General features: G+C 38.2%; 2 protein-coding genes across 3 annotated transcripts; both read left to right on the top strand.

Annotated features, from left to right (window-relative positions):
• Positions 1 to 1,388: 1,388 nt before the first annotated feature.
• On the top strand, positions 1,389 to 4,718 carry LOC21385690 (probable disease resistance protein At4g27220). The gene is made up of 3 exons (XM_024163591.1): positions 1,389 to 1,488; positions 1,571 to 4,003; positions 4,591 to 4,718. Exons 1-3 carry the CDS (start codon positions 1,389 to 1,391, stop codon positions 4,716 to 4,718), a joined length of 2,661 nt encoding a protein of 886 aa, XP_024019359.1.
• Positions 4,719 to 4,975: 257 nt separating this feature from the next.
• Positions 4,976 to 6,769, top strand: LOC112090999. Of its 2 annotated transcripts, XM_024163594.1 has the most exons (4): positions 4,976 to 5,553; positions 5,677 to 5,837; positions 6,302 to 6,373; positions 6,660 to 6,769. In XM_024163594.1, the coding sequence occupies exons 1-3, from the start codon at positions 4,992 to 4,994 to the stop codon at positions 6,338 to 6,340; spliced, it is 762 nt and encodes a 253-aa protein (XP_024019362.1). In that variant the 5' UTR covers positions 4,976 to 4,991; the 3' UTR covers positions 6,341 to 6,373; positions 6,660 to 6,769. The 2 variants fall into 2 exon arrangements, with proteins under 2 accessions (XP_024019362.1, XP_024019361.1); XM_024163593.1 differs by having other exon boundaries at positions 4,976 to 5,837.
• The last annotated feature ends 11,821 nt before the right edge of the window (positions 6,770 to 18,590 follow it).

Here is an 18,590-nt window from a genome sequence, read left to right as displayed (position 1 = left end):
CTTTCCTCATTTTCAAGGATTTGTTACCCTTGTTAGTTATGTAAATCGTGTATATAAGTGTGTATTGGTTACCGATTAATTTAATGAGAAAAATAGAAGATTATTCTTCTTCAAAATCTTCAGTGATCTATATATTTACTTAACTGATGTTGTAATTTGCACTTGTTTTCAAATCATGTATGATTTTTCATTTTGCATGCATTAAACCTTTGAGGCATCAGAATGCACCCCTATTATTATACTTAATTACTATAAAAAATACATGTTTCCATAATTAATATACATTGTTGCTTACGTTTATTAACATGAAATACAACAAATCAGTCAATATACATATTTTTAGGCTATGTGTTCACTTAATTGCTATAAAAAAAATACATGTTTCGAGGATTAATATACATTGTTGTTTTTTATAACTTAACATATACATATTTACATGTAAATATACACGATTTATGCTGAATTATACAACTGCCGTTTCAATCCGGTAAATAATAAGTGCCGGTTTAAAGACCTTGCCATTTATATATATGTTGAGTGGGCACACCATTAAATATAAAACGATATATTATAAAAGCATATACATATTTACATGTAAATATACACGATTTATGCTGAATTATACAAGTGCCGGTTTAAAGACCTTGCCATTTATATATATGTTGAGTGGGCACACCATTAAATATAAAACGATATATTATAAAATAATAATTGAAGTGGGGACGCAAAACCTGCATGCCCGCCCCAGGTAATTATGTGTGCCCCAGGTAATTATGTGGACATCCCTAGGACGATATTGTTAAGTATGTGTGTCAGCCATTATTTTTTCTTTTTTTCTTGTCTCTCTTCTATCCATTTTGTTGAATCTTATTGCAGTTATTTTGTTCTTCTCTTTGCTAATTGAGGATTTTCTTTGGATATAATTTCTGTAGTGTCTAAGAAAAGATAAGAAGACAGAGATCATAGAGGGAGCAAGAACAAGTAGGATAGCCAAAACAGTACATTTGAAAGCATGGACTTTCTCATTGGAATTGCTACTTCAATTGTTGCAACGTCTGCAGAGTATACAGTCAAACCGCTTTTCCGCCAATTGGGTTATCTATATTACTATAACAAAAATGTAGATAACCTTAGAATCCAAATTCAAGAGTTGGGCTTCACCAAAGATAGGTTGCAGCATCGCATTGAGGAGGCTAGAAGAAATGGTGAAGAAATTGAAGGCGACATTGAAAACTGGCTAAGCAACGTAGACAAGATCAATGAAGAATATGATGACAAGCATCGCATTGAGGAGGCTAGAAGAAATGGTGAAGAAATTGAAGGCGACGTTGAAAACTGGCTAAGCAATGTAGACAAGATCAATGAAGAATATGATGACTTTTTGCAAAATGAAGATCACGCAAAGGCAAGATGCTCGTGTAACAATGGGGCATTTCCGAATTTGCTGTCACGACATCAGCTTAGCAGGAAAGCAAAGAAGATGTGCAAGTTGTTTTGAGTGAAATTGAGGCTTGCAAATTTGACAAGGTTTCCTATCGTCCTTGTATTCCTACTTCTGTTGTGAATAAAGGCTATGAGGTCTTTGAATCAAGAGTTCAAACTCTGAGAGAAATCATAGAGGCTCTAAAAGATATTAATACTAGGATGATTGGGATCTACGGCATGGGTGGCATTGGCAAAACTATGCTTGCGAAAGAAGTTGCCGGAATAGCCAAGGAAGAAAAGTTGTTTGATAAAGTAGCCTTTACAATTGTATCCCAAACTCCGGATGTCTATAGCATTCAACAAGAAATCGCAGAGCAGGTGGGTCTAGAAAAATTCCATGAGATCAAAAGCCAAATTGTGAGAGCGGAAAGGTTGCGGCATAGATTAAGTCAAGAAAAGAATATCCTTGTTATTCTAGATGATGTTTGGAAAGAACTTAATTTGTCAGCTGTGGGAATTGATTTTGATGATGATCAAAAGGGCTGCAGGATATTATTGACCTCCAGATCCCTGAATGTTCTACAAGATCATATGGGTGCTGATAGGAATATGGAAATTAAAGTGCTGTGGAATATAGAAGCGATGGATTTGTTCAAGAAGAATGCAGGCATATCTAATGAGAATGTTAAGTTCCAACCTTTGGTGAGAGACATCGTCAAGGAATGCGCAGGTTTGCCAATTGCCATAACAACAGTTGCACATGCATTAAAGAATAAAAGCTTGTCAATTTGGGAAGACGCTTTGCTACAATTGAAAAGGAGTATCGCAACAAACATAGAGGGAATAGATCAAAAAGTATATGCGAGCATAAAGTTGAGTTATGATTTTTTAGAAGGTGACGACGAAGCAAAGTCATTGTTGTTGCTCTGTAGCTTACATGGAGAAGATGCCATCATAAAGGTTGAGGATTTAATGATATATGGTGTGGGTTGGGGCTTGTTTCGTGAAGTCTATACGGTAGAGGAGGCAAGAAATCGGGTGGACTCAATAGTTAATAAACTAAAATTGCGTTGTTTATTGTTAGATGGTGGTTTTGATGGCACAGCTGTGAAAGTGCATGATATTATTCGTGATGTTATGTTGTCAATTGCATCCGAAGATAGACAAATGCACAATATTGCAAATATTCAGAAGTTTGATCAAGAAATTTCTCCCAAGAAAAGACTCACAGATTCAATTGCAATTTCCTTATTTGTTGGCCAAGATGATAACAAGCTCCCAGAAAAACTAGATTGCCCTCAGCTTGAGCTATTTCTTGTGTTCGGCGAGAGTCGAAATCATTTACAAATTCCTGAGCAATATTTTGAAGAGAAAAAAGAGCTCAAAGTGCTACGCTTGAATAAAGTACATGCAGGATTGCTTCCTACGTCTTTCAGTCTACTTCAAAACCTTCAAGCGTTGTCCCTGTATCGGTGTATGGGAAAGGTTACTTTAATTGGGGAGCTAAAAAATTTAAAGATGCTTGACCTTTCCTTCTCCAAAATTGAAGAACTGCCTAAACATATAGGGCAATTAACTCATCTACAAATGCTAACTTTGAATTATTGTGAGCGCCTAGAGGTGATCCAACCTGGTGTCATCTCAAGTTTACTAAGGTTGGAGGAGTTGCATATGAAAGGAGTCCCTCTAAAATGGGAGGCTGAAGGAGTCCATGGAGAACGAAGTAATGCCAGTCTTGTTGAGTTGAAAACTTTGCCACTTCTGTCCACTGTATGTTTAAGTATAGCAGACATCAATGTTTTACCAAAAGCCTTATTCAGCGAGAAATTGAAGAGGTTTGAATTATCGATTGGCATGCCATATGATCCGCATATAGTAAAATCAGAGTTCAAGAACCACAATAGTTTGCATCTTACGCTCTCTGGGCACAATCTCACAAGTGAGTATGGTCTTGAGGTGATCATTAAAAGATCTGAAGTACTATACCTATATGGCTTCGCGGGTGTTAACAATGTTGTTTATGAGTTAAATGAGGAGGGCTTTCGACAAGTGAAGAGTTTTGGGTTTGGAGATAACAATGATGTTCAATATGTTGTCAATGCAACGGGCACTCAACCTTGTAGTGTGTTTCAGAACTTGGAACAATTGTGTCTCGTTAGACTGATGAATCTAGAAAAGATATATTGTGGCAAACTCACAGCACAGTCATTCGGCAAATTAAGATTTATAACAGTAGAAGGATGTGACAGATTGAAGAATCTCTTCTCCTCATCTATCGCTAGAAAGTTTGAAGAAATTACAGTGACTAATTGCAAGGTGATGAAAGAGATAGTTGTACATGAAATTGAACATGACGCCCATAATTCTGCAGATAAGATTGAGTTTCTAGAATTGCGCTCCTTGATTCTAAAAGATTTACCAGAGCTTGTTGATTTCTTTCGGTCTGAGATGGAGACACATGAAATTGAACATGACGCCCATAATTCTGCAGATAAGATTGAGTTTCTTGAATTGCGCTCCTTGATTCTAAAAGATTTACCAGAGCTTGTTGATTTCTTTCGGTCTGAGATGGAGACAAGTGATGCTTCATTATTAGATTATCCCATGCCTTTATTTAGCAAGAAGGTAATAAAGTTCGTTATAATTCTATTTCGTACCTTAGCTAATCATTTTTGACTGCCAGTAATATTGAGCATATTTATAAATAGAATTTTTCTTTCATTTAATGTTTGATCTTATAACTAGTCAGTTTTTGATAAAATCGTAATTTTATTTCTTATATTTAGGACATTAGGCCACTAAATTGAATTTAAATTCGTGTATATATGTGTATATAATATCAGTTGTTGTCAATCAAAGGCTAGATTAGTTTAAAAAAAAAAAAAAGTTTAATCGAAAGGCTATACCATTATTTTTCAATTACTGTGATTATATTGTTTTATTAATCTAAAACAAAACTGGAGGAAATATTCAAAAAGTGGGCAACCGGACATTAATTAAGGCATTTTTTTTCTTATCCTAATTTGGACAAACAGACTAGTTTACTTCCCGGAGCTTTTTTCATAGAATATACAGTTTCTTAAGTAGTAAGTACTGTTCACGTATATAGAGAACATTTGGAAGTAAATTATTAGGCTATATAATTTGGAATTATAATATTTGCAGGTTGTGTTCCCTCGCTTGGAGACCTTGGAATTATCCGGAATGAAATTCAAAGACTTGTTCTCAGACCAACTTCCAACAACTTTTCACTTGCCGAACTTAACGAAGCTGTGGGTGTTCGAATGCAATAATCTAAAGCATCTCTTATCTTTTGATATAGCAAGAAACCTTGCACATCTTAAGCATCTAAATGTACAAGGGTGTATGATGATGGAGGAGATACTAATCACAAAGGAACAAAGAGAAGGAAGTTTGGAGAGGATATGTTTCCCTAAACTAAGCACTCTTGTGCTCAGAAATCTTCCAAAACTTGAGAAATTTTGCGTTGGAGATTTTATCGAATTTCCACTGTTGTACCGTCTGGGCGTGAAAAAAAAGATGCGTCTTCAGCAGTGCACTTTTGCATGGTGAGGTTTCTAACGCTGATCTACAATGATGAAAAGGCGGCTATTTTCCCGTTTGAATTCATTCAAAGATTTAAGGATCTTGAGGAGCTTTCTCTCAAGGGTTATTTTGTGGAAGAAATATGCCAACATCAAGAAACGAATGCTTTGCAAGAACCTGATGGGCCACTCCTGCATGTGAGAGCACTGCAATTAATGTCTCTTCGTAACTTAAGGCATCTGTTTGAGAATGCAGAAAATGTCAAGCCAGGCAAGGCATTCCAAAATATAGAAGCCCTTAGTGTGTACCGCTGTCGAAGGTTAAACAAGTTAGTTCCATTCTTAGAGGCTTTCAGGAATATGAAAGATCTGAGAGTATCATCTTGCAATGTAATGACAAATTTGTTGTCTTCCTCGACTGCCAAAAGTCTGGTTCAGTTGACACGAATGAGCATCGATGATTGTAAACAAATAAGGGAAATAGCAGCATGCAAGGAAGGTGAAACAGAGGATGAGTTTGCTTTCGCCCGATTGAGGATTGTAGTTCTTCACAATTTGCCTAGTCTCGGGAGCTTCTACTCTGGTAATGCTGCAATGAGATTGCCACTTTTGGAAAAACTGATTCTAAGTCAATGCTCTGAGATGAGAAGTTTCTCTCGTGGAATTATAACCACTCAAAAGTTAAATGAAATTTTCGTGGGAATAGTGAATGCAGATATGTTCAAATCGGTTGGAAAACGGTGGATGGATAGAATTGAATATGATTGTGTTCCCAGAAAACAGATTTGGGAAGGTGATATTAATTCGACAGTCCAAAAGATTTGGGAGGATTATTCAAACTCAAGAGGTGACTCGTCCATCGAAAAGGTATGTGCATCGGTTCCCTAAACTTGTTTGTTTCGACAACTTTCTTCTTGTGCCATGCCATAGTGTAGAGAACTAACACAGGACTGATTAGGACAAATGCCTTGTAAAAAACCTTATCAAATTGAAAAGCTAAACAGAACTGGCTTTTCTTAAAATAAAAAAATAAAAAAAAATAAAAAATAAAAAGTAGTTTTATTTATAGACATTATGATTCAATTCCTCGCATTATTTTCTTTTATTGGTCATTAACACTACAGAAATACAAGTTATTACAAAACGTTAATCTGATAAGAGAAAAAAAATAGTAGTAATAAATAAACTTTTCTAAAACTAGATTAAAAACGAGTTCAAACTTATATTTCTCTTTAATATTTTAAATCTAAAAACATCTTTTCGTCATCGTATTTGGAACTGAATATTGCATCTGATCTTGCTTCATGTTGGCATGCTATGTTACGTAACAGAACATCCAGAAATCAAGAGAAGAGGCAGTTAATCCTTAGCTCCTCCACGTTAGATATTACTAAAAAAAGATGGTAAGAAACGCCTTCGATTGCCTTCATCTTTTTGTTGAATTTAAGGAAAGAAACTTGTCATACCATTTTGTCAGAAATTGTCGTGTTTGAATTCATATTAGTTTGGCAACTGTAGCCTCTGTTGATAATAATGTTCATTCTGTCCAATAATAATTAGAGAAATGTGATGAGCAGCCTAAAATAATGTCTAAGTTTGGTGTTTTCTAGAAAATCACTAGAAGTGTTTAGTTTACTGGGCGAATTATACTTCCTAATTTCTAGTTTTGATGCAATAACATGTTTGCAGGAAAAAGCTCTCAATGGAGCCCAGCTATGATGCAAACCAAGTTCAATCATTATGCTTGTTTCTTGTATTCATCCCTGATTTTGAATTAAAATTCATAGTTCTCTACAGTGTTTTTCTCTCACAAAAAACACACGTAAAACGAGAATAGTTTTGAATTATAATTCTGAATACATGAACCAAATGTCTACTAAAGGACATGATGATGTCTGAGCTTCACATCACATGTTGGAGGTCTATTCACTCCATTCTTCTGAATAAGTAGTTTTAGCGGAAAAATTCTTATTTCTTTTTTTTTTTTTTTTGTATTCTCTCTTTAACATTTGTTGTATGTAAGCTTGAGTGTTCTGATAGACTGTGATTTACTGAAAAATACCCGTTTGAAAAGGAAAGAAACTGAGTGGAAATCATTTAGCCAAAAAAAAAAAAAGGTAGAAATCAGGATGTACAAATTTTCTCATTCATAGTGAAATACTTCCTGAGATCGCCCGTGGATGCAGGTCAGAAAACCGAACCATGTAATTCTGTCTTTTTATTTTATCATTTTTTGAGATGATTGTTTAGCTTGTTAAGTTCATCTGTGATTGCTCTGCATAAAATTTTCCTTGTTGTCGCGTGTATTTGTGCTCGCAAGTGCACAAGTTGCTTCAAATAATAAAATGTAAATAAGAATGTCAATCCCATGAGAAATGTGTTTAATTTTCGTTAATTATTAAAATTGATTAGCTCTATGATTATATGAACTACCAAAATAAGTAATGAATAAAAGGAAGTAATAAAAATAACTAAGCAAGTAAAATAAAGTGACAAAACAAGTAATAAAAATACTAGAGCATCAAATTCACCATAATTAATCTACACTAATTTATTACTAAGTGAATCTCTTAATTTAAATTGATGACAATAAACAACATTGTAACCCAATATAATTATCTCCATTGTTTGATACCCACACTCTCACGCCCTATGAGTTGTGTATGTAGGAAGACTCACTTGAGCTAGCCTACCCTAGGTCCTTGCCTCGTCCAAACCAGATTTCTCCCTCTCCTGCTCATGGCGAGTAGCTCACATCCTTCCTAGATGTTTTTGCTGGGAGGGATGTCGTCGTCTCAAACCGAACACAGCAATCTTGGAAGCCCAAGCTGAAACTGTAGCGGTAGCAAGGGTTTTCTCTTCTTGATTGTTCAAGGTCTCTACTCTTCAGGCGATTCTTTCACGTTCCTGACATGGAATAAAAGGCTGGACGGTGCGCGAGCTGGGCGAGGAACACTTTCGGAGCAGCTCAGATAAGAAATGGGTTTTTCAAAGAAGAGCCTGAACGGTTAATGGAGCCCATCTTCTGATACGGGATTGGCCCCTTTCTACTCTGGTAGACAGAATTCCATTCAATCTCTTCTAGTTCTGGGTTCAATTTCATGGGTTGCAGGTGGATTTTTTCTCAAAGGAAAATGCTTTCACCTTGGGAAAGGAAGTGGGTCTTGTTTTACAGGTGGATGTTCCAAAGAAGGGCTCAGTTTTCTAGGGGAGATCTTGTAGGGCTTAGGTCGTCATTGACATCTCTAAACCTCTGCCGGTGAGTTTCTTTGTTGAGTGTTCAGTATCAGTGGACGGGGGCAAGGAATGGTGCCAACTCAAATATGAACACATGTCTCATTATATGTTTCCGGTGTGGGATGCTTGACCATGACACTGGGAAATGTAAAGCTGAGCCTTCTATATGGGCGGTGGCTCAACTCATAAACCTCGAGCACGTGCTTCACAATTTTCAAAGCCCCAAATACTCGTGCAGTAATTGATGAGTTGTTAAAAGAGAAAAGACGCGCTCGTAGAGAGGAGGTTCTTGGTTCGACGGCAACTTATCAGATGGTGGTGCTGGAGAAGGGAGAGGCCCGGGAGATCCGGGAACTACATCCGGCGACAGGGAGATCCGGGGACCTACGTCCGACAATAAGGAGATGCAAGAATATGGGACTCTGGCCCTGGTACTATTTGTTGTGCCACTTTCGCAAGGACATGTCTCTGATGATGCAGAGGAGGTGCGCGCACAACTTTCTGACACTGAACATCCTCAGTCTTTTCAGAAAATGAGGAAAAGAGCTCGGGACCACCAGACGTTGACGTGTTTTTCGAGAAATTCAGAAGAATTTGCTGAAGCTGTAGAGATTATGCTGCAACTGGGTATTATGAACCAATACCATAGTAAGGACATCTTACTCCCACCACTTCCTAGTGTGACAGACTGTTTCCAAAGCACAACCCATAACCACAGGAAAAGAAAAGCAGAACCTTATCTAATTAATGTGGTCGATTTTGAATCATCACACTTTAGGGCTCCGGATCAACCCAACTTACAAGGCCCAAACGCTATAGCTCCAACCTTTCAAGAGGAATCAGTGGCCAAATCATGTCATCTGTGAGATCCCTTGAAATCTATGAATCGAATCCAGCATCCCCTAGTCAGTTCCAAAGGCCGCAAAGCTAAATCCTGCAATTTCGTTACAAATAACGGTGCAAATTTGAGCAGCCATCAGTGAACTCTTTGAAGTTGCCATCACAGAGGGCTCTATCCCAACTCAGTATGATTCGTCCAGCTCTACCACTAGTGATGTCCAGGCGGAGACAAGCCAAGCGGCACCTCTACTGTCCAAATGAGGATTATGGCGCTGAACTGTCGCAGGCTCGCCCGTCCTGCGGCAGTTTGTGATATTGTGGCGATTGTGCGGGAGAAGCAACCTGACTGTCTTTTCTTGTCTGAAAATAAACTCCAGGTAATGCCCCTGCTCAACGGCCTCGATGTTTGGGGATTCCCAAATAAAGTAATTGTTCCAGTAGATGGGATGTCTGGTGGTGTGTGTTTTGCTTGGAAATTGGGAATCAATGTGGAACCTATTCATGAATACAAGAATGTAATGTAACGATTCTGACTATGTGGCCGTTACTTAATTATAACTGTGCTCCGATACCAACTGTAACGATCCTGTTGATTAGTCGTCACTGTAACTAGTTTTAACATATGATTTTTGAAACTCTCAAAATTTGAGGGGCTTTTTTTTTAAATGCTATATAGAATGCTGCAGCATTTTTTTAAAAATGTTGTATGAATGCTGTAGCATTTTATTTTTAAAATGCTGTATAGAACGTTATAGTATTTTCTTCAAAATGCTGTATAGAATGCTGTAGCATTTTCTTATAACTTAAATAAAATGCTATGATGACTGCTGTAACATTCTGAAACCAATTGCTATAGCAAATCCTGTAGCATTCTGGGCATAGTTTCTTTCTCCTATATCATTCATTTTTTTATATAGAATGTTGTATCATTCTTTAAAAATTTCTGTAACGACATAAATTCTAGTTTTCCACTTTTGAACATAGCAAAGTGTTTATACTTCAAAATCAATTCCTTTTCTAAAACATAAATTTACACATAGTTATATTTTTACTTCTCAAAATCCTGTTAGCTTACACAAACTTAACAATCATACTACAAACTTTCAAAACACAAGTTCATACACATATTCAACAAAATCTTTTTAAAACTTTAAATTGTTGCGGAAATAATTGCGTGCGGTATCCATTCCCCAACCTCTACTCCGCTCGCCCGCTGCCTCGCCATCAATCCATCAAACATTATGTGCAGGTTGCTTACCTAGAGTATAAATACTCTGAAATTAGCTTTCGCTCAGCAAGTAAGAACTATTACTCGCAAAATAACTGAAATTTCACATGAATGATATGCACGAACTACTTATGATGATTTATGATGTCTTATCAAAGTTTTACTGTATGTTTTTACTATCTGAACTTATCTTACTTACTAATGGGCCCGAGTGATCGTACCGTTTGTGCGCAATCATCGGGACGTAAGGGTTTGCAAGGTCCCCAACGACACCGTGATTTAAATTGAACTGAGTGCCTCCCTTGCGGAGGACCCTTTTTTGTTCCTTTATGTCCCTTGCGGAGTCTGATTAACTCCCTCGCGGAGGCTGGTACAGCACTCAACTCAGTTTCTTCTTATAAGTTCTCCTTGACTTATTAAGGTGTATGCAATATGAGAATAAACATCCACTAAGAGTGTGAGATTAACTATCACTTGCTATTCTATTTTACCAAGCTTATAAGAAAATCTGATTTCTCCACTTATGGCTTTTTTTCTCTTTCCTACCTTAGAGGATGGAAAACCTTGTTTCAAACTTAAAGATTAGGTTATTGAATTCTCATAACCTTATTTTTCCATTAAACAAGGTCCAAACTCAAAATACTTTCTTCAGACTATATTTCGAGTTCCTTAATGAACTCTTTTGTTCAACACCAAAACTGTTTTAACAATTATGCAGTGTTTTTCTAAGAAAATAGTGTAAAACTTCTACTTAGAACTGAAACCAAGTTTAGCCTCAAATTCTAGAACTAAAACTAGGTTTAACTACAAATTTTCAAACAAAATTTTCGGCGGAGTTTCGCCTTATTTTCTGTGTTTCCCGAGCTATCATTAGCTCATTTTATCCGTTACTTCATCTTCTAAACATAACTAACAATCTTTCTCACACAATTTAATCAACTTAAGCGAGATTAAGAGAGATTTGAGAGAGATTAAGAGAAATTGAGAGATATTAAGAGAAATTGAGAGAGAATGAGAGTTTTGGGGTGAGAAAAATGGTCGGGGGGAGGGGGGTATTTATAAGAAAATTTTTGGGTTGAAAAAAAAAATTTTCTCTCAAAAATTCAGGTCCAACGGCTACAAATTTTTCGGGCAGGTCGGGCAACGGTACAAAATCTGACCGTTTGGTTCAAAAATTCGGGCAAAATTCGGGTTCAGGTCGGGTTCGGGCAAAAAAGACCCGTTTGTTCAAAATTTGGGCATTTTTTCGGGCTAACGGTAAAAAAAAATCGAGCATTTTTCAGGCAACGGGCAAAAATCGGGCAACGATCACAAAAATTCGGGCAACGGTCACAGAAATTCGGGCAGTTCGGGCACAAATTCGGGCAGCTTCGGGTATTGTCGGAAAATTCAAAAAAAATCCGGCGAACGGCAGGGGACGGCTTCTCCACGGCGGCGGGTTGTCGGGGGGATTAATATTTTTGGGCTACCCGAGCCCGTGCCCGAAGAAAACCGTGGTCGGGCGGCGAGAGTGGCCTGCCCGAAGTGCCCGAAAATTTTCGGGCATCGGGCATGCCCGCCGCCTGAAAGTTCAGCACTATTTCCATGTAGCTTCCTCAATATTATGATGTTTTCATAAGACTTTAACTAAAGGAATCACTTTATTCCTTAGAGTTTTCTCCTCGCGAGCTAGAATCTGAACTGGTGTCTCCACGTAAGTTAGGTCTGCGTGCACCTCGACTGGTTCCTGGTGCAACACATGTGACGAGTATGGTACATATTTCTTTAACATCGATACATGGAAAACATTGTGTACCGAAGCCAGCTCTAACAGCAAAGTTAGTCTATAAGCAACTTTACCGACTTTTTCTAGGATCTCAAAAGGTCATATGTACCTTGGACGAAGTTTCCCTTTCTTACCGAATCTCATGACTCCTTTCATCAGTGCAATTTTTAGGGATACTATGTCTCCTACTTGTGGTACAGCACTCAACTCAGTTTCTTCTTATAAGTTCTCCTTGACTTATTAAGGTGTATGCAATATGAGAATAAACATCCACTAAGAGTGTGAGATTAACTATCACTTGCTATTCTATTTTACCAAGCTTATAAGAAAATCTGATTTCTCCACTTATGGCTTTTTTTCTCTTTCCTACCTTAGAGGATGGAAAACCTTGTTTCAAACTTAAAGATTAGGTTATTGAATTCTCATAACCTTATTTTTCCATTAAACAAGGTCCAAACTCAAAATACTTTCTTCAGACTATATTTCGAGTTCCTTAATGAACTCTTTTGTTCAACACCAAAACTATTTTAACAATTATGCAGTGTTTTTCTAAGAAAATAGTTTAAAACTTCTACCTAGAACTGAAACCAAGTTTAGCCTCAAATTCTAGAACTAAAACTAGGTTTAACTACAAATTTTCAAACAAAATTTTCGGCGGAGTTTCGCCTTATTTTCTGTGTTTCCTGAGCTATCATTAGCTCATTTTATCCGTTACTTCATCTTCTAAACATAACTAACAATCTTTCTCACACAATTTAATCAACTTAAGCGAGATTAAGAGAGATTTGAGAGAGATTAAGAGAAATTGAGAGAGAATGAGAGTTTTGGGGTGAGAAAAATGGTCGGGGGGAGGGGGGTATTTATAAGAAAATTTTTGGGTTGAAAAAAAAAATTTTCTCTCAAAAATTCAGGTCCAACGGCTACAAATTTTTCGGGCAGGTCGGGCAACGGTACAAAATCTGACCGTTTGGTTCAAAAATTCGGGCAAAATTCGGGTTCAGGTCGGGTTCGGGCAAAAAAGACCCGTTTGTTCAAAATTTGGGCATTTTTTCGGGCTAACGGTAAAAAAAAATCGAGCATTTTTCAGGCAACGGGCAAAAATCGGGCAACGATCACAAAAATTCGGGCAACGGTCACAGAAATTCGGGCAGTTCGGGCACAAATTCGGGCAGCTTCGGGTATTGTCGGAAAATTCAAAAAAAATCCGGCGAACGGCAGGGGACGGCTTCTCCACGGCGGCGGGTTGTCGGGGGGATTAATATTTTTGGGCTACCCGAGCCCGTGCCCGAAGAAAACCGTGGTCGGGCGGCGAGAGTGGCCTGCCCGAAGTGCCCGAAAATTTTCGGGCATCGGGCATGCCCGCCGCCTGAAAGTTCAGCACTATTTCCATGTAGCTTCCTCAATATTATGATGTTTTCATAAGACTTTAACTAAAGGAATCACTTTATTCCTTAGAGTTTTCTCCTCGCGAGCTAGAATCTGAACTGGTGTCTCCACGTAAGTTAGGTCTGCGTGCACCTCGACTGGTTCCTGGTGCAACACATGTGACGAGTATGGTACATATTTCTTTAACATCGATACATGGAAAACATTGTGTACCGAAGCCAGCTCTAACAGCAAAGTTAGTCTATAAGCAACTTTACCGACTCTTTCTAGGATCTCAAAAGGTCATATGTACCTTGGACGAAGTTTCCCTTTCTTACCGAATCTCATGACTCCTTTCATCAGTGCAATTTTTAGGGATACTATGTCTCCTACTTGAAACTCCAAAGGTCTACGACGTTTATCCGCATAGTTCTTCTGGCGGTTGTGAGTTGTATCCAGTCTCTCTCTGATGCGTCTTACATCCTCTATAGTTCTCCAGATAAAATCTGTGGTTTCTAAATGCTTCTCCCCAAGTTCATACCAATGAATTGGGGACCTACATTTCCTTCCGTACAGGGCTTCAAAAGGTGCCATACCTATTGATACTTGATAGCTGTTGTTATAATAAAACTCTATCAAAGGTAACTTTTTATCCCAGCTTCCCTTGAAATCCATGACGCATGCTCTTAGCATATCTTCTAAAGTCTAGACGGTCCTCTCTGATTGACCGTCAGTCTAAAGGTGAAAAGCTGTACTGAATTTTAGCTTAGTCCCCATTGCGTCATGCATACTTTTCCAAAATCTAGAGGTGAAATGACCGTCTCGATCTGATATGATGGATTTTGAAATCCCATGTAACGTCACTATCTTTGACACGTATAATTATGCTAATCGGTCGATGGAATAACTGATTTGATTGGTAAAAAGTGAGCAGATTTGGTTAATTGATCTACGTTTACCCAAATCACGTCGTTGTTGTCAGATGTCCTAGGAAGCCCTACTATAAAATCCATCGTGATTTGATCTGATTTTTATTCTGGAATATCGATCTTCTGCAGTTCCCTAGCTGGATGCTGATGTTCTGCCTTAACTTTCTGACAATTAAGACATTTTGATATGAATTCAACTACATCCTTTTTCATTCCTGGCCACCAAAAACACTTTTTCAGATCCGTATACATCTTAGTTGTTCCTGGATGAACAGTGTAAGGCGTTTCATGCGCTTCTGAAAGGATCTACTTTCTCATTTCTTCATCATCAGGGACACATATCCTATCCTTATGGTAAAGTATGACATCCTCTGAAAGACTAAATCTTATTTCTCTACCTTCAAGGATTTCTTTTCTTAACCTAACCAGGGTAAAGTCTAGTCCCTGGCTATCCTTCATGTGCTCAAGGATGGTTAGTTGGAGAGTTAGAGACGATAACTTTCCTAAATTACCTCCATTTCGATATCATTTATCTCCTTCTGTAGAGGTTGAGGTAGAACACCTATTGCCACTAACATCGCTGATGACTTTCGACTCAGTGCATCAGCTACTTTATTTGCTTTTCTAGGGTGATATAGGATCTCACAGTCATAATCTTTTACTAGTTCCAACCATCTTCTTTGTCTCATATTATATTCTTTTTTAGTAAAGATATACTTGAGACTCTGGTAATCTGTATAGATCTCACATTTCGCTCCATACAGATAGTGTCACCATATTTTTAATGCAAAAACTACCGCCGTAAGCTCTAAGTCATGCATCGGGTAGTTCTTTTCATGGTCCTTTAGTTTCCGTGAGGCATAGACGACCACTTTTCCTCCTTGTATAAGTACGGCTCCTAATCCTTGCTTAGAAGCGTCACTATAGACGACAAAATTTCTTTCTTCCGCATCCGGAATAGTTAGCATTGAAGCACTAGTAAGTCTTCTTTTTAGCTCTTGGAAACTTTCTTCACACATCTCAGTCCACGCATACTTCCTTTCCTTACGTGTGAGAGCTGTGGGTGGAGCAGCTAGCTTTGAAAATCCCTCAACGAAGCGTCAGTAGTATCTTGTTAAACCAAGGAAACTACGTAATTTTATCACACTTTTTGGTGCTGGCCACATACTTACTGCTTCAATCTTTGTGGGATCCACTGCAACTTCTTCTTTGGATACAACATGTCCTAAAAATTTTACTTTTTCTAACCAAAATTCACACTTTAAAAATTTGGCATACAACCAATTTTCCTTCAGGGTTTATAGAGCAGTTCTCAAATGCTTCTTGTGCTCATCCTTAGTCTTAGAATAGATCAAGATGTCATCTATGAAGACAATAATGAACTTATCTAGGAAATCCTTAAATATTCGGTTCATTAAGTCCATGAATGCTGCTGGAGCATTAGTCAATCCAAATGGCATCATGAGGAACTCGTAATGTCTTCGATATGTCACCTTTTCTAATTCAAAGTTGGTGGTAACATGAGCACAAATCTATCTTATAAAAGTATGCAGCTCCCTTCAGTTGATTTAATAGGTCATCAATCCATGGCAATGGATACTTGTTCTTAATCGTAATCTTGTTTTGCTCCTGATAGTCGATACACATCCTTAGTGTACCATCTTTCTTCTTAACAAAAAAAATGGGTGCTTCCCACGGTGAATAGTTCGGGCGAATAAAACCCTTGTCTATTAATTCTTGTAATTGCACCTTAAGCTCCTTAAGCTCAGCAGGAGCCATCCTATATGGTGCCTTAAAGACTAAAGCTAATCCTGGTATTAATTCTATCTCGAAAGAGATCTCTCGCCCTGGGGGTAGTCCTGGTAGTTCCTCTAGAAAGACTTCCAAGAACTATTCAACTATTGGAATGTCCTCCGGTCCTGCTTTAATCTAGTTGATTTAATAGGTCATCAATCCATGGCAATGGATACTTGTTCTTAATCGTAATCTTGTTTTGCTCCTGATAGTCGATACACATCCTTAGTGTACCATCTTTCTTCTTAACAAAAAAAATGGGTGCTTCCCACGGTGAATAGTTCGGGCGAATAAAACCCTTGTCTATTAATTCTTGTAATTGCACCTTAAGCTCCTTAAGCTCAGCAGGAGCCATCCTATATGGTGCCTTAAAGACTAAAGCTAATCCTGGTATTAATTCTATCTCGAAAGAGATCTCTCGCCCTGGGGGTAGTCCTGGTAGTTCCTCTAGAAAGACTTCCAAGAACTATTCAACTATTGGAATGTCCTCCGGTCCTGCTTTAATCTCCTTAGACTTATCTACCAAATTGGCTAGATATCCTATGCATCCATTGGCCATCATCTTACTTGTTCTCATTACAGATATCATCTACGCTGACTACTTTTGGAACATTCCTGTGTAAGTAAACTCCTCTTTCTCAGGGGGCTTAAATGTAACCTTCCGATTTTTACAGTCAATGGCAACATTATATTTCCTCAGAAAATCCATTCCTAATATAACGTCGTAATCACTCATACTAATAATAACCAAATTCACGTACAACGTTCTACTGCCAATAATTACTGGAATATTGCGCAACTAATAATTAGATATTAAAATTTGTCCATACGACAAAGCGGTCCTAAAAGGTTGGCTCATACTATCTTTTGTTCTATCTAGATGCTTAGTAGCCTTTGATGACACAAATGAATGTGTTGCTCCGGAATCAAATAAAGCATAAGCATCGTAATTGCCGACAGGAAGCTGACCTGTCACCACTGTGGAATTATCAGCTTCTGCATCACCTTTGTTGTAGGCATAGATACGAACATGAGGTTCTAAAGCTTCTAACCTTCCTTAGGAAATCTGGGGCCCGTCAATCATGGCTTGGATCGCATGAAGCTGATTTCCTGGAACTCTTGGCTGACTCTGATTTCCTTGTTGATTCTGATCTACTCGGTTCTAAGGGTTGGAAAAACAATTCTTGGCAATATGGCCCTCCTTGCCCCAAATGTAACAACCACTTATTCCAACCTTACATTCTCCCGGATGTTTTCTCCCACACTTGGTACACTCGAGATAGCCATTGCTACTAGCCCGGTGTTACTTCTCTTTTGTGGTTGGCCTCTCTGGTTTCCAGGGTTAAAGTTCCCTTTCCTTTTATTTTGGCTCTGTCCTTGTGGCTTGTTATTTTGGCCTGAGCTGTCACTCTAGCCTTTTGACTGGGCTACTAAATTCTGTTTTTCCTTAACTCTTTCCTCTTTTTTGGCCTTGAAAAACTTAGCCCTTTCTTCCCTATTCTGATTGAACCAGTAATCAACACGAATTTCCCGCCTTACACACTCCTCTACAGTTGTAGGCAGTCTGCCCCCATCGTTATTTACCACAGTGAGGTCAGTTGTAAGCATTTTCATCATCCTTCTGACTTTCTCTCACTCGGAGGTCACCATATGTGGACACAAGTGAGCTAACTGCTTAAATTTCTGTATTGCATCCACCACTGACATATATCCCTGATGAAAGCTATTAAACTCGTCCTCTTAGGCTGCCATATTGTCTAAATTGAAATATTTCTCATTAAACTCCTCAATAAAATCTTGTTAGGTCATCAAATTGATGTCCCTCCTTAATTCTATTGTCTGCCACCAGCGGCGAACTTCCTTCTTTTGCATATAAGAGGCACATAAAACTTTCTCTTGATCGTTCAATCTCATAAGGTTCAAGATAACTTGAACATCATTCAGCCAGTTATATTCCTCTATAGGGTTGGTAGAGCCATGGAACTCTGGCGCTTTCATACGACGGGACCTTTCTAGAATTGTAACCCAACGTTCGTCATTTATTGGTTGGTAGTTATATTCCTCAACTGCTACAGGAGAGATCGGTGTTGGTGGAATTTCTTGACCATCTTGACCGTTGACTGCAGAGGTATCTTCCGGTGCTAGTAGATCCTCGTGAACTGGCTCTTCTCTTGCTGGAGGTACATGAGCCTGTCATGCTAGCTGTTCATGCAGAGCATTCATCTCTTGCTACTGCGCTTGTAACAGTTGCCTCATTTCGACTATCTGAGTGGTCAAATTGACCTCTGGTTGTTCTCTAGCCGCTTGATCTAATGGTTGATCCATGATCCTGATTTTAAGAAAAAGGTTATATAAGTTTCCTATCTTGCCCTTTATGAAATATCTTACTTGATATTTACTGTATGAAATCTTATTGTAATTAAGATACTTGTTATCTTGCTAACTTCTTTGATAATTTCACT

The sequence above is a fragment of the Morus notabilis genome, unplaced genomic scaffold, assembly GCF_000414095.1.
Source record: "Morus notabilis unplaced genomic scaffold, ASM41409v2 Scaffold2867, whole genome shotgun sequence".
NCBI lineage: Eukaryota > Viridiplantae > Streptophyta > Magnoliopsida > Rosales > Moraceae > Morus > Morus notabilis.
Note: the sequence above shows the minus strand (reverse complement) of the source record. Positions and strands in the feature narration are given on the sequence as shown.